We start from the raw sequence: 15,622 nt of genomic DNA, 5'->3' as shown, positions 1-15,622 counted from the left end.
TTTTTGTATTTTTGGTAGAGACGGGGTTTCACCATGTTGGCCAGGCTGGTCTTGAACTCCTGACCTCAGGTGATTCACCCGCCTCAACCTCCCAAAGTGTTGGGATTACAGGCATGAGCCACTGCACCTGGCCAACAGAGTCTTAAATAACAGAATTCACACACACACACAAATGCACTGTATTATATTTCATCTTATACTTTACAATGTTTCCATTTTTTTTCTTAAAAGTATACATTAAGATCATGTTTACAAATAAAGCCTTGTCATCCAAAGTGAAAAATCCAGATGGCAAGATTTGGATGGGGAAGGTCTTGAGAAATCTGTGAATGGAGTTCACTTTTGCAGACAGGAATATGGTTCTAAGGACATTCCATTTCTGAAAGTGTACATTTCCACCCACTTTTCCTCTGCTTCTTCCCTTCCCTTCCCTTCCCTTCTTTCGAGACAAGGTCTTCCTCTGTCGCTGATGCTGGAGTGCAGTGGTGCAATTTCGGCCCATTACAACCTCCGCTTCCTGAGCTCAAGTGATCCTCCCACCTCAGCTTCCCAAGTAGCTGGGACTACAGGCACACACCACAGCACCCAGCTAATTTTTGTATTTTTCGTACAGATGGGTTCTCACCATGTTGCCCAGGCTGATCTTGAACTCCTGGGCTCAAGTGATCCTCTCGCCTCAACCTCTCAAAGTGCTGGGATTACAGGTGTGAGCCACAGAGCCCAGCCTGCATCCCCATTTGTGACCCTTGACCATGTTTGAGTGGGAAGGGGAAGCCGGGGAAGGGAGGACGGGCTACCTAAGGGCTGTAGATAGAGGTGACTCCTGTGAGCTCTGAGCCCTCAGCCCTTGGGCAGAGGGAACAGAACAGAAACAGACCCTATCTCTGAGCCACCAAGTTCAGACTCGTGTGGCAGGAGACAGATCACACAGCACTATCAACAAAACAACACAGGGCACAGTGGCTCACACCTGTAATCCCAGCACTTTTGGAGGCTGAGGTGAGAGGATTGCTTAACCCCAGGAGTTCGAGATCAACCTGGCCAACATAGCGAGATCCCGTTTCTCAAAAAAAGACAAAAATTAGCTGGGTCTGGTGATGCACACCTGTAGTCCCAGCTACTTGGGAGGCTGAAGTAGGAGGACAGCTTGAACCGGGGAGGTCGAGGCTGCAGTGAGTTATGATTATGCCACTGCACTCTAGTCTGGGCAACAGAGCAAGATCCTGTCTTCCAAAAAAAAAAAAAAAGAGAGAGAGAAGAATGTAATCAAACGTTTTTAAATTCCCAAAGCGATAACAAAAGCAGACCCAAACAAAAGTAGAGAGAAAATCTTCAAACCCTAAAAGGCTATTTAGGCTGAGGAGCCCACCCGGTGGTGACCACCAAGTTCTGGGAGGTTTGGGGCAGGGTCATTAGACAATGGAAACCAGGTTATTTTGGAGACAGTCAACTTGCTCCCCAAAATGAGCTGCAAGCAGGTGCCTGTGTGCTCAGCTCAGTCTGGAGCTCAGAGCCTGCCTGCCCCACTGCACCATCACCAGCCCAGCTGAACCAGGGACCCAGGCAAGCCGTGCAGGCTCCGCGTTGGCCTTGGAGAGAATCACCGACTCTCCCTGAGTTGCCTGAGCTCTGCCTGAAGCCAGCCCTCCCCGAGCTGGCTCGCAATAAACGCCTTGACTTCCGGCCAACTCTTCCTCAGCCGTTAAGATTCAGCTCAAATGTCACCGGCTCTGTGCAGCTGCCCTCGCTGCCGCACCCCGCACAGACTTTGTGTGCCTTCTCTGCTCCTGCAGCGCCCCTTGCGACAGCATGAATAATCCGGCTGTGGTGATGTGAGGGTGTCACTCATCACCAGCGTGTGAGCCCCTCCGAGGCCACGTGCCCTCTTTGTGTTTCCAGAGTTCAGGGCCCGGCACGCGGTACCTACCTCGTATGTGTTTACTGAATGGAGGGATGAATAAATTCATGTACAAAGAACAGTTTTATTTATTTATTTATTTTTGAGACGGAGTCTTGTTCTGTCGCCCAGGCTGGAGTGCAGTGGTGCGATCTTGGCTCACTGCAACCTCTGCCTCCCAGGTGCCCGCCACCACGCCTGGCTAGTTTTTGTATTTTTAGTAGAGACAAGGTTTCAACATGTTGGCCAGGCTGATCTCGAACTCCTGACCTCAGGTGATCTGCCTGCCTTGGTCTTCCAAAGTGCTGGGATTACAGGTGTGAGCCACCGCGCCTGGCCTTATTTGTTTATTTTCATACAGATGGGGTCTCACTCTGTTGCCCAGGCTGATCTCAAACTCCTGGACTCAAGTGATCCTCCTGCTTCAGCCTCCCAAACTGTTGGGATTATAGGCACGAGCCACAGTGCCTGGCCCAGTGCTGTCCTATGAGTTGACCTTGTCATCCAGGAGGATGTTCTGAGGAAGTGTGAAATGATAATATTATTCTAACCCATGATGGATACAGTGGCAGTCTGGAAGGTGAAAGAGGTTGGGTTTGAAATAGATTTATTGGCCGAGTGCAGTGGCTCACACCTGTAATTCCAGCACTTTGGGAGGCCGAGGCAGGAGGATTGCTTCAGCCTTTAAACATGGTGAAACCCTGTCCCTACTAAAAATAGAAAAGTCAGATGGGCGTGGTAGCATGCACCTGTAGTCCCAGCTACTCAGATGGCTGAGGCAGGAGAATCACTTCAGCCCTATAGGTTGAGGATGCAGTGAGCTGTGATCATGCCAATGCACTCTAGCCTGGGTGACACAGTGAGACCCTGTTTCAAAAACAAAAACAAAAACAAAAAAAGAATAGAGGCCTGGAGCTTGAGAGGGAACTCAGGATAGAAGATATAGATTTAAAAGTTGGCTGGATGCGGTGGCTCACGTCTGTAATCCCAGCACTTTGGGAGGCTGAGGTGGGTGTATCTCTTGAGGTCAGGAGTTTGAGACCAGCCTGAACAATATGGCAAAACCCTATTTCTACCAAAAATAACAAAAATTAGCTGGGCATGGTGGCGTGCGCCTGTAATCCCAGCTACTTGGGAGGCTGAGGCAGGAGAATCACTTGAACCCGGGAGGTGGAGGTTGCAGTGAGCCGAGATTATGCCACTGGACTCCAGCCTGAGCGACAGAGTGAGACTCTGTCTCCAAAAATAAAAATAAATACATAAACAAACAATGATATAGATGGATAGATACATAAATTACATCATTCACTGGGTAGATTGGTAAGAGAGCTGTAGAGAGAATCTGAGTATAATAGTCAGGGCAGGCTAACTGTTGTAACCAACAGCCCCTCCACATCTCAGTGGTATAACTCAAAAGAAGGTTTTTCCTTCTTATGACAGTTATTTCCTGACATTTGGAGCATGACTTTCCACAACATTATTCCGGGACCCAGTCTCCTTCCATCTAGTGGTTCTGTCATCCTCCTAGGGCCTTTGAGTGCTCTGCTTTTGACCAGTTGATGGGAGGGGAGAGGCAGAGTAGGATCCTGTGAAGACTTCTAGGGTCAGGTCTTGAAATATCTTTTGCTCACACTCCATTGGCCAGAACAAGACTGCCTTGGTGCAGAGGAAGCTAGGAAATGTAGTTTAGTAGGGTGCCCAGAAGGAAAAGAGAAACAGTCCCTGCCACACTGAGGCAACATCAAAATCTGAGGGTTGGATATAGGAAGAAGCGCCTGCAAAAGATAGAAAAGAACCTTTAAGAGGATTGCTTGAAGCCAGGAGTTTGAGACCAGCCTGGGCAGCATAGCAAGGTCCTATCTGTACAAAAAATAAAAATAAAAAATTAGCCTAGGGTGGTGGCGTGCACTTACAGTTCCAACAACTCAGGAGGCTTGGGGCCCGGAGTTTGAGGCTGCAGTGAGCTATGATTGGGCCACTGCACTTCACTTAAGCCTGAGTGACAGAGCAAAACCCTGTATCTAAAAAAAAAATTAACCAGGAGAAAAATGACATTTGGAGATCCTGTCTCTAAAGAGAAAAAAGCTCACTGCATATAGCTCACTGCAGCCTCAGAAGCAGGCCCAGGACTAAATCAAGGCCAGCAAGGTGATGGGGTGATAAGCAAGCCCGGCCAGCATGGCCAACACGGTGAAACCCCATCTCTACTAAAAATACAAAAATTAGCTGGGCATGATGCCAGGCGCCTGCAGTCCCAGCTACTCAGGAGGCTGAGGTGGGAGGATCACTTGAGCTTTGGGCACGGAGGTTGTAGTGGGCCGAGACTGTGCCACTGTACTCCAGCCTGGGTGACAGAGCAAGATCCTGTCTCAAAAAAAAAAAAAGTGAGCTGGAGGGTGAGGCCTCCCTAAATTTTGTGGCTTGGGTGCCTTGATCCATCACCCCAGCCCCAGTCCCAGCAGTCAGGTGCAGCAGAGAAAGAAAAGGGAGAAGGCTGGGAAGATGCAAGTGAATTTAGCAACTAGAAGTCCCTGTGAGCAACTGTAGCAAGAAGGGTTTCCAATGAAGAAAGGAAGGCCCTGGGCCGGGCGCGGTGGCTCACGCCTGTAATCCCAGCACTTTGGGAGGCCAAGGCGGGTGGATCACCTGAGGTCGGGAGCTGAAGACCAGCCTGACCAACATGGAGAAACCCTGTCTCTACTAAAAAAAAAAAACCACAAAATTAGCCAGTGTAGTGGCGCATGCCTATAATCCCAGCTACTTGGGAGGCTGAGGCAGAAGAATCGCTTGAACCCACGAGGCGGAGGTTGCAGTGAGTTGAGATCACGCCATTGCACTCCAGCCTCGGCAATAAGAGCGAAACTCCATCAAAAAGAGACAAAAAAAAAAAAAAGAAAGAAAGAAAGAAAGAAAGAAAGAAAGGAAGGCCCTGGCAGTTCTTGGACAGGAACTTGCCTGAAGTCCCACTCCCAGTAACTGGTGGTTTCCTGGTTTTCTGGTTCAGAAGCTGGGCTCTAAGCTGTCTGTGCCCTTAAAGTTCCTTGGAAAGAGGGAAGGGAAGGGAAGTGAATATTAGGTGAGTTCCTACTCTGCTTCATTTGCAGAGTTTTCTCATTGATTCTCAGTTGAACCCATGAGGTAGATGTTATGCCATTAAAAAAAATTTTGTTTCTTTAGGGACAGGGTCTCTTGTCTGTCACCCAGGCTGGACTGCAGTGGCACGATCATGGGTCACTACAGCTTTGAACTTCTGGGCTCAAGTGATCCTCCCATCTCAGCCTACAGGTGTGCACCATGGTACTTAGCTAATTTCTTTTTCTTTTTTTTTTTTTTGGGAGAGATGGGATCTCTATATGTCTCTATAATGCCCAGGCTGGTCTCAAACTCCTGGCCTCAAGCAATTCTCCTGCCTTGGCCTCCCAAAGCACAGGGATTACAGGCATGAGTCGCTGTGCCTAGCCTGTGATGCATTTTTAAAATTAATTAATTAATTAATTAATTAATTTTGAGACAGAATCTCACTGTGTCGCCCAGGCTGGAGTGCAGTGGCATGATCTCAACTCACTGCAACCTCCACCTCCGGGGTTCAAGTGAGTCTCATGCCTCAGCCTCCCGAGCAGCTGGGATTACAGGCCCCCGCCACCATGCCCGGCTAATTTTTGTATTTTTAGTAGCGATGGGGTTTCGCCATGTTGGCCAGGCTGGTCTCAAACTCCTGACCTCAGGTGATCGACCTGCCTCCACCTCCACCTCCCAAAGTGCTGGGATTACAAGCGTGAGCCACTGCGCCCAGCCCTGTTACGCCATTTTAAAGCTCAGGAAACTGAGGCACAGAAAAAGGTAAAAAGGTACGTGAGATCAAAAAGGATGGAGTTGGGATTTGAACCCAGGTCCAGGGCCCCTGATTTTCCCAGCACACCATCCAAAATGCCTGCCTGCCCTCACCAGGGAGCACACGGTTACGTTCACAGTCTTGGACCCTGGGTTAGGGCCAGGAGGGCTAGGTGTGGGACGAGAACAGGGCCTCCATTTCCTTCACTGGCTGGGGTAGGGTTTCTGAGTTCCCCATCAGAGCCCCTCCTCTGACTTTCAGGGGCCCGCTGAGGAATCTGCAGGCCTGGCAGAGGACAGGAGGCAGGCCTGGGGAGCCTGGGAAGGGCTGGCTGACAGTTCTATGGGCCCTCCCCTCCTCCACAGTCCCACCCCCAGCCTGAGGCCTCTGGGAGCCCTGGTCCTGAGCAGCCAATACACCAGCCCAGACGGCTGCAAGTCACCATGGACGCTGAAGGTAAAGGGACACTCTCCCGGCAGTGTCCCTGCACCCATCCCCCCACTGCCTACCCCTGCCCCCATCCTGGCTTATCTCAGCCCCTCATCACCTCCTCTGGAGCCATCTCTCCTCTGGTCCTGCCATCGACTCCCTTACCTACCCAGCCTCGCTCAACCCCCAGAGGCCCCTTCTCACTCTTCTTTCTCCTGTGTTGAGTCCCCAAGGAGCTCTGGGGAAGGAAGGGGCTTAAGCCCTAGAAAAGGGGGGCAGGGCGGCCTAGAGGAGGTGGCGTCTCCTGGGGGCAGTGGGGGCTGGAAGTGGGAGGCTGGATGGGGGAGCAGCGTGGACTTCTGCTCTCGCTGGTAGCTGGGGAGAAGCAGAGACAAAGTCCCTTCTGTAGCCAGGTGGGGGAGGGGGCTTGAGTCCCGTGATTCCCTGCCTGGAGGGAGCTGTATGCAAACTGTTGGGGTGATCAGCCCAACCCCTGACCATGGATTCCTGAAGTTCAGTGGCCACAAAGGAATGAGAAAAGACAAGTTAAGATTTAAAGCAGGTCAGGGGGCCAGTTGCTAAAGTGAAGGCTGCAGAGCCCTGGTTGCCTGACAATTTATTGAGTACAAGCTTTTGATCTAAGAAGCAGATGGTACGGGGTGAAACAGTGAAGGCGGGGGTGCATGCGTCATTTGAAAGATGTATAGCAGTGGTGGGTTTATGTGAATTTCCTTTAAGCTCAAAGCATATGTCTAACTACTAAGATAATCTTTTTTTGTTTTGTTTTGTTTTTTTGAGATGGAGTCTCACTGTCTCCCAGGCTGGAGAGCAGTGGCGTGATCTCGGCTCACTGCAAGCTCCACCTCCCGGGTTCACACCATTCTCCTGCTGGGAGATAGGCACCTGCCGCCATGCGGCTAATTTTTTGTATTTTTAGTAGAGATGGGGTTTCACTGTGTTGGCCAAGATGGTCTCCATCTCCTGACCTCGTGATCCACCCACCTCGGCCTCCCAAAGTGCTGGGATTAGGGGCATGAGCCACCATGCCAGGCCAACTAAGATGATCTTGAACTTATCGGGCTGCAGTTTAGTGGGAGTGGGTTTTACAAAGAACCAGGATGTCTGGTCACATTCCAAAGATTCAAGGGAGTGTTTCAGCCCAGGGCATTCTGTGTAAAGCCACAGAGCAAGTCATGCTCACTGGCCTGAGGACACAATGGCAATAAGGAGATGATTCTCCTCAGAGGCCCCCCATGGTGTTCCATAGGTGTCCTATACAGGGGTGGCTGGCTAAACTGGCACCCAATAAACACTTCCACCAGCACAAACCCAGGGGGCCATGCTCTGCACTCAGAAGGCTCCATCAGGGATGGGGCTGTGTGACCGTGGGTGGGTCCCAGCTTCTCAGAGCCTCGTTTTCTTCCATCTGTAAAATGACAATAATAGTTCCCTGCTCTGGTCGGGCACGGTGGCTCACGCCTGTAATCCCAGCACTTTGGGAAGCTGAGGCGGGTGGAGCACTTGAGGTCAGGAGTTTGAGACCAGGCTGGCCAGCATGGTGAAACCCCGTCTCTACTAAAAGTACAAAAATTAGCCAAGTGTGGTGGTGCGCACCTGTAATCCCAGATACTTGGGAGGCTGAGGAGGGAGAATTGCTTGAACCCCAGTGGTGGAGGTTGCACAGAGATCAGGCCTCTGTACTCCAGCCTGCGTGACAGAGCGAGACTCCATCTCAAAAAAGAAAAAAGAAAAAAAAGAAAAAAAAAGTTCCCTGATCACAAGGTTGTGGGGAGGACAGAGGATGGGAGGCACGGGTGCCTAGACCTTCCTCCACGTTTGGGGTGCCTGCTGGCACCATACACCTGGTCCTTCTGGCTCCACTGTGGAACCAGCTCTCGGGGGTCCCATGCAGGATGCATGCCAAACACATTTCAATCTCCATTGTGTCTTTCTCTTTTGTGACAACACCAATCTGGATGTGAATCCTGACTGCCACTCAGCAGCGGTGGAAACTCTGGTTTTCACCAGTTTCCACATCTGGAATCCCCAGTTTCCACATCTGGACAATGGAGTTGGTGGCACTGGTCTCACGGGGTTGTAATGAGGATTAAATACCTTAGCAGATGTTAAGGAGTCTCGACCTGATTCCTTCAGAGCCAGGATTCTTTACTGAGGGATCATGGATGGGCTCTGGGGGAGTTCATGAACCCCAGAATTTGCACGTGAAATTGAGTGTCTTTGTGAGAACACAGTTATGCATTTTTCTGGGAAGGAGATCCATAATTTTCATCAGACCCAGATTCTTTTTTTTTGAGACAGTCTCGCCCTGTCGTCAAGGCTAGATTGTAGTGGCATGATCTCTGCTCGCTGCAACCTTCACCTCCCAGGTTCAAGCAATTCTCCTGCTTCAGCCTCATGAGTAGCTGGGACTACAGGCATAATCCACCATGCCCGGCTAATTTTTGTATTTTTAGTAGAGATGGGGTGTCACCATGTTGGCCAGGCTAGCAGATCCAGATTCTTTTTTTTTTTTTTTTGAGATGGAGTCTCACTCTGTCGCCAGGCTGGAGTGCAGTGTTGTGATCTTGGCTCACTGCAACCTTCGCTTCCCGGGTTCAAGTGATTCTCCTGCCTCAGCCTCATAAGTAGCTGGGACTACAGGCACGTGCTGCCACACCCAACTAATTTTTGTATTTTTAGTAGAAACGGTTTCACCATGTTGGCCAGGATGGTCTCGATCTCTTGACCTTGTGGTCCGCCTGCCTCGGGCTCCCAAAGTGCTGGGATTATAGGTGTGAGCCACCGCACCCAGCCCAGATTCTTAACAGAGTAAATGAAAACCTCAAAAAGTCAAGGATGGAAGCTGGGCACAGTGGCTCACGCTTGTAAACCCAGTGCTTTGGGAGGCTGAGGCAAGAGGATACCTTGAGGCAGGCCAGGAGTTTGAGACCAGCCTGGGTAACATAGTGAGATCCTGCCTCTAAAAAGAAAAAAACATGTCAGGGTTGCTCAGGGATGACATACCCACCTTGTGGCTTTCCCAGCATGTAATTCTTCTGTTGGGTTTTTGTTTTTTAGAGACAGGGTCTCACTCTGTGGCCCAGGCTGGAGTGCAGTGGCAGGATCACTGCAATCTAGAACTCCTGGGCTCAGGTGATCCTCCCGCCTCAGCCTCTTGAAATCCCAGGCTCAAACGATCCTCCTGCCTTGGCCTCCCAAAGTGCTAGGATTATAGATATGAGCCACTGTGACTGGCCCATTGTGTGGTTTAGAAATGACCCTGGAGTCAAATGCCTGGGTCTCAGTCCCATTCCTGCCACCTGCTAGCTTTATGATCTTGGACAAGATGCTTAGCCTTGTTGTGCCTTGGTTTCCTCATTGAAAAAGTGTGAGTGTGCCTTCCCATAGGATTGTGGTGAGGATTCAATGAGATGACATGTGTCTGGCACCTGACAGACAAAAATCACTTGGTGAGCCAGGCGCAGTGGCTCACGTCTGTAATCCTAGGACTTTGGGATGTCAAGGCAGGAGAATTGCTTGAACCTAGGAGTTCGAGACCAGCCTGGAAAACATGGTGAGACTCCATCTCTACAAAAAAATCCAAAAATAAGCCAGGCGTGGTGGCACATGCCTGTGGTCCTAGCTACTCGGGTGGCTGAGTTGGGAGGATCACCTGACCCTGGGAGGTTGAGGATGCTGTGAGCCATGCTTGTGCCACCACACTGTAGCCTGGGTAACAGAATGAGACCCTGTATTTAAAAAAAAAAAAAAAAATTGTCACTTGGCAATGGTTTTGCTATTGATTTTATTGGCTCCTCACATTTGTTTCTCCGGCTCTGAGCCCTCCCCAGGCTTCAGTTCTGTTCTATTTTGTTTTGAGATGGAGTCTAGCTCTGTTGCCCAGGCTGGAGTACAGTGGCACAATCTCGGCTCACTGCAACCTCCGCCTCCCGGGTTCAAGCAATTCTCCTGCCTCAGCCTCCTGAGTAGCTGAGATTGCAGGTGCACACCACCACACCCAGCTAATTTTTTTGTAGTTTTAGTAGAGACGGGGTTTCACCGTCTTGGCCAGGCTGGTCTTGAACTCCTGGCCTCGTGATCCACCTGCCTTGGCCTCCCAAAATGTTGGATTACAGGCATGAGCCACCGTGCCTGGTTTCCAGTTCTGTTTTTAAAACTCCTGACTGTCCATTTCCACCTGACATCTCTCTGATGTGTCACATTCAAAATCCTCTCTTGCCACCAGCTTTTCCTTCTGACATCTCCATTTCTTTCTTTTTGAGACAGAGTCTTACTCTGTTACCCAGGCTGGAGTGCAATGGCACAATCTTGGCTCACTGCAACCTCCGCTTCCCTGGTTCAAGTGATTTTCCTTCCTCAGCCTCCTAAGTACGTGGGATAACAGGCGCGTGCCACCATGCCTGGCTAATTTTTGTATTTTTAGTAGAGATAGGGTTTCACCATGTTGGCCAGGCTGGTCTCAAACTCCTGACCTCAAGTGATCTGTCCGCCTCGGCCTCCCAAAGTGCTGGGATTATAGGCATGAGCCACAGCGCCTGGCCTGATGTCTCCATTTCTGTTCCTGCCTCACCAGCCTCCTACTCAGACTGGAAACCTCAAGGTCATCTTTGACCACTCACTCTCCCTTGTACCCCAGGATCCAAAGAGTCCCCACATGTTCCTTGGACTTACCTTCATGGCATCGCCTGACCCTCTTCCTTTGTTTCCACACCCCCTCCCTCTGTGGGAGCAGCCTATTTGAAGCTTCCTTCTCCTTGCTGCCTTCACACACGTGACGACAGCTGATGCTGAACTCTGGGCTGGGCCAGGAGGGTTGGCGCTGGGATCATGGACCCAGGAGAGAAGAGATGAGCCCGGGGATGGGGCAGAGGCTGGGAGGTGACGGGTGAGTCCAGCGTGGGTACATACCAATGTGAGGCCAGTGGGCAGAGGCAGAGTGGTCCACCAGGGGCCAGGTGTGGGCAGCAGGGTCAGTCACATCATCTTATGGGTATGGAGTCCAGGTGGCCTTTTCCTACACTTCACCCTGGCTCACAACAGCTTTCCATCTTGTATCCATCAAGAACTCCAGACACAGTTTAAATGTTTAAATTTCAAAGTTGGCTGGCCGTGGTGCTTCACGCCTGTAATCCCAACACTTTGGGAGGCCAAGGTGGGCAGATTACTTGAGGTCAGGAGTTCAAGACCAGCCTGGCCAACATGGTGAAACCCTGTCTCTACTAAAAATACAAAAATTAGCCGGGCATGGTGGTGGATGCCTATAGTCCCAGTTACTCAAGAGGCTGAGGCAGGAAAATTGCTTGAACCCCAGAGGCAGAGGTTGCAGTGAGCCAAGATTGTGTCATTGCACTCCAGCCTGGGCAACACAGCAAGACTCCATCTCAAAAAACTAAAATAAAATAAACAAATAAACTTCAAAGTTTGTTTTTTTTTTTTTCAAAGAGACAAGGTCCTTCTCTGTTGCCCAGGCTGGAGTGCAGTGGCAAGATCATAGCTCACTGCAGCCTCCAACTCCTGGGCTCAAGAGATCCTCCTGCCTCAGCCTCCTGAGTAGCTGGGACTAACAGGGGTGCCCCACGATGCCCAGCTATTTTAAAAAATTCTTTGTAGAGACGGGGTCTTTCTATGTTGCCCAGGATGGTCTTGAACTCCTGGGCTCAAGCAATCCTCCTGCCTTGGCCTTCTGAGGCGCTGGGATTACAGACGCGAGCCACTGGACCAGCCCAGTTCATTTTGATGGTGTGACTTCTGATAGAAATTTTGTAGTGACTTCCCATTGCCTAGTGAGAGAAGCCTAACTCTTCCTTTCAACCACGGCCTGCTCAGTTTGGCCCCATCCTATGATGCGGCCTTCTTTCCCCATGCCCAAGACTGGGCACCGTCACCTGCATGTGCCCTGTGCCTCTGCTGCCTGACCTGTGCTCTCTCCATTCTCTCTGCTTGGCGAGCCATCCTCTCCTGTCAATTGCGGCCCATTCTCAGAACCAGGCTTTCTGGCTTCTCTTATCCATACTCAGACTCTGTGGCTCATTCTACTATATGTGTGCAGGGCGGTCACATTTGGCCATATTTGGAGGTCACTTCTCTTCTCCAGGGAGTGAACGGAGGGGAAAAGGACATTTAGCCGGGACCTGAGGTGCTGACCAGCCTCTGTCTCCACCTGGTGTTTGCCAAATGAGTCAACAAATGAACAGATGGAAGAACAGAGCTGCCAGAGTCAGACCACTGGGTTGAGGCTTCTGGCCAGGCACTGACTCAGGCGCTTTATGTGAATTGCCTCTTTTGGTCCTCCCAGCAGCCCTGGAATTTCCATGTGAAACTGACACTCAGGCAGGTTAGCGCCTTGCTGGAGTCACCCAGCCTGTAGGTTAGGTGTAGCACAGAAACACGGTAAAGAGCTGAATATGATGGCGTGCATCTGTGGTCCCAGCTGCTCGGGAGGCTGGTGCAGGAGAATCGTTTGAGTCCAAGAGGTTGAGGCTGCAGTGAGCCGTGATCGCACCACTGCATTCCAGCCTGGGCGACAGAGCGAGACCTTGTCTCTAAAAACAAAACAAAAACAAAATACAGTAAACAACAACAACAATCCAGAATAGAACAGCAACAGTGCCAGAGGGGGGGAAATCTTTATCTATTATGTCAGAGTTGTCAGTAATCTGTATCTTTACATGATTTGAAAAGAGAGAAGATGGCAAATAATATCCCAGGATACCCTGATCCCCTCTGAGCAGAGATGCCAATTTTTTTTTCTTTGAGATGAAGTCTTGCGCTGTCACCTAGGCTTGACTCACTGCAACCTCCGCCTCCTGGGTTCAAGCGATTCTCCTGCCTCAGCCTCCCAAATAGCTGGGATTACAGGCGCCCGCTACCACACCTGGCTAATTTTTGTATGTAGAGATAGAGTTTCACCATGTTGGTCAGGCTGGTCTCAAGCTCCTGACCTCAAGTGATCTGCCCACCTTGGCCTCCCAAAATGCTGGGATTACAGGCATGAGCCACTGTGCCCAGCCTTAAATATGCCAATTTTATTAGAGTTTTATTAACTCTGGACGACCAATTAAGAAGGGATCGCCTTGAGGGAATCAAGGGTACATCCCACAGAATAAAACTCGAATCTCTGAAGTCCAGGCATCTTGGGAGACCTTTTACATGTCCAGCCACAAGGCTAGGAGGCCGCTGGACAGGGAGGGTGTAGCTGCCTCCTCCATGCACGTGGCAGCCTGCCTGGCATTTCTCTGATGGGCCAACTCTCTCCTTGCCAGCTGTAAAAGTGGCTTCCCCTCTCTGAAGTGCCTTTCAGTAACAGCTGCTAATTAGGGGAGCCCCGTATTTTCAAAGCTACCCACAGGAATTCCTCTTGTTGGAAATGCATGAGAGAGTCTGGGCCTCAAAAAAAAAAAAAACACCCAGATGTGTTTATTTATTTTTCACAAATAGAACATGGAATGTGTAACTGTTCTCCTCTCTATTAGACAATCAGAAAGACTGAGCTCCAAGAAGGGGGAAAGAGGGGAACCCCTGCACATGGAAGCAGCTTTGAGGTTCTTTTTTTTTTTTTTTTTTTTTGAGACAGAGTCTCACTCTGTTGCCCAGGCTAGAGTGCAGTGGTGCGATCCGGGCTCACTGTAGCCTCAACCTCCGAGACTCAAGTGATCCTTCTGCCTCAGCCTCCCAAGAGTAGCTGGGTCTACAACTGCATGCCATCACGCCTGGCTAATCTTTTAAATTTTAATTTTATGTATTTGATTATTATTTTTTTAGACTGCATCTCCCTCTGTTGCCCAAACTGGAATGCAGTGGCACAATCACGATTTGCTGCAGCATCAACCTTCTGGGCTCTAGCAATCCTCCCGCCTCAGCCTCCCGAGTAGGTGGTACCCCAGGTGCGTGCCACCATGCCTGGCTAATATATATATATATTATTTTAGATAAGGATCTTGTCATGTTTGCCAGGCTGGTGTTCAACTCCTGGGCTCAAGTGATCCTCCTGCTTCAGCCTTCCAAAGTGCTAGGACTGCAGGCATGAGCCCCCATGTCTGGCCTCAGGACCTATGATGTTCTTTTTCTTTTTTTTTTTTTTTTGAGATGGAGTCTCGCTCTGTTGCCCAGGCTGCGTGTACCACCATGTCTGGCTAATTTTTGTGTTTTTCTGTAGAGATGGGGTTTCACCACGTTGGCCAAGCTGGTCTCGAACTCCTGACCTCAAGTGATCACCCACCTCGCCCTCCCAAAGTGCTGAGATTACAGGCATGAGCCACCATGCCCAGCCAGCAGCTGTGATGTTCTACAGTACCCAGCTATGGAACGGGAGGACCTGGGCTCATACTTACCATTGTCTAGCTGCGTCATTTTCTAGCTCTACTCTTTAGATAATTCCTCTTTATGTTTCTGAGCCTCGGTTCTCCACCTACATTTTTTATTTATTTTTATTTTATTTTATTTTTTGAGATGGAGTCTTGCTCTCTCGCCCATGCTGGAGTGCAATGGTGTAATCTCAGCTCACTGGAACCTCTACCTCCTAGGTTCAAGGAATTCTCCTAACTCAGCCTCCTGAGTAGCTGGGATTACAGGCGTGTGCCACTGAGCCTGGCCAGATTTTTGTTTGTTTGTTTGTTTGTATTTTTAGTAGAGACGGGATTTCACCCTGTTGGCCAGGCTGGTCTCAAACTCCTGACCTCAAGTGATCTGTCCGCCTCGGCCTCCCAAAGTGCTGGGATTATAGGCATGAGCCACAGCGCCTGGCCTGATGTCTCCATTTCTGTTCCTGCCTCACCAGCCTCCTACTCAGACTGGAAACCTCAAGGTCATCTTTGACCACTCACTCTCCCTTGTACCCCAGGATCCAAAGAGTCCCCACATGTTCCTTGGACTTACCTTCATGGCATCGCCTGACCCTCTTCCTTTGTTTCCACACCCCCTCCCTCTGTGGGAGCAGCCTATTTGAAGCTTCCTTCTCCTTGCTGCCTTCACACACGTGACGACAGCTGATGCTGAACTCTGGGCTGGGCCAGGAGGGTTGGCGCTGGGATCATGGACCCAGGAGAGAAGAGATGAGCCCGGGGATGGGGCAGAGGCTGGGAGGTGACGGGTGAGTCCAGCGTGGGTACATACCAATGTGAGGCCAGTGGGCAGAGGCAGAGTGGTCCACCAGGGGCCAGGTGTGGGCAGCAGGGTCAGTCACATCATCTTATGGGTATGGAGTCCAGGTGGCCTTTTCCTACACTTCACCCTGGCTCACAACAGCTTTCCATCTTGTATCCATCAAGAACTCCAGACACAGTTTAAATGTTTAAATTTCAAAGTTGGCTGGCCGTGGTGCTTCACGCCTGTAATCCCAACACTTTGGGAGGCCAAGGTGGGCAGATTACTTGAGGTCAGGAGTTCAAGACCAGCCTGGCCAACATGGTGAAACCCTGTCTCTACTAAAAATACAAAAATTAGCC

General features: G+C 50.3%; 1 protein-coding gene across 1 annotated transcript in view; it reads left to right on the top strand.

Moving 5' to 3' along the window:
* Nucleotides 1-15,622, top strand: part of QPRT (quinolinate phosphoribosyltransferase) — a 35,521-nt gene that overhangs the window by 5,181 nt on the left and 14,718 nt on the right. The window contains exon 3 of the mRNA XM_011933566.1: nt 6,095-6,185. Coding sequence (XP_011788956.1) covers nt 6,095-6,185 — 91 coding nt within the window. The remainder of the gene's footprint in view (nt 1-6,094; nt 6,186-15,622) is intronic.

The sequence above is a fragment of the Colobus angolensis genome, unplaced genomic scaffold (genome assembly GCF_000951035.1).
Source record: "Colobus angolensis palliatus isolate OR3802 unplaced genomic scaffold, Cang.pa_1.0 Scaffold128, whole genome shotgun sequence".
Taxonomy (NCBI): domain Eukaryota; kingdom Metazoa; phylum Chordata; class Mammalia; order Primates; family Cercopithecidae; genus Colobus; species Colobus angolensis.
Note: the sequence above shows the minus strand (reverse complement) of the source record. Positions and strands in the feature narration are given on the sequence as shown.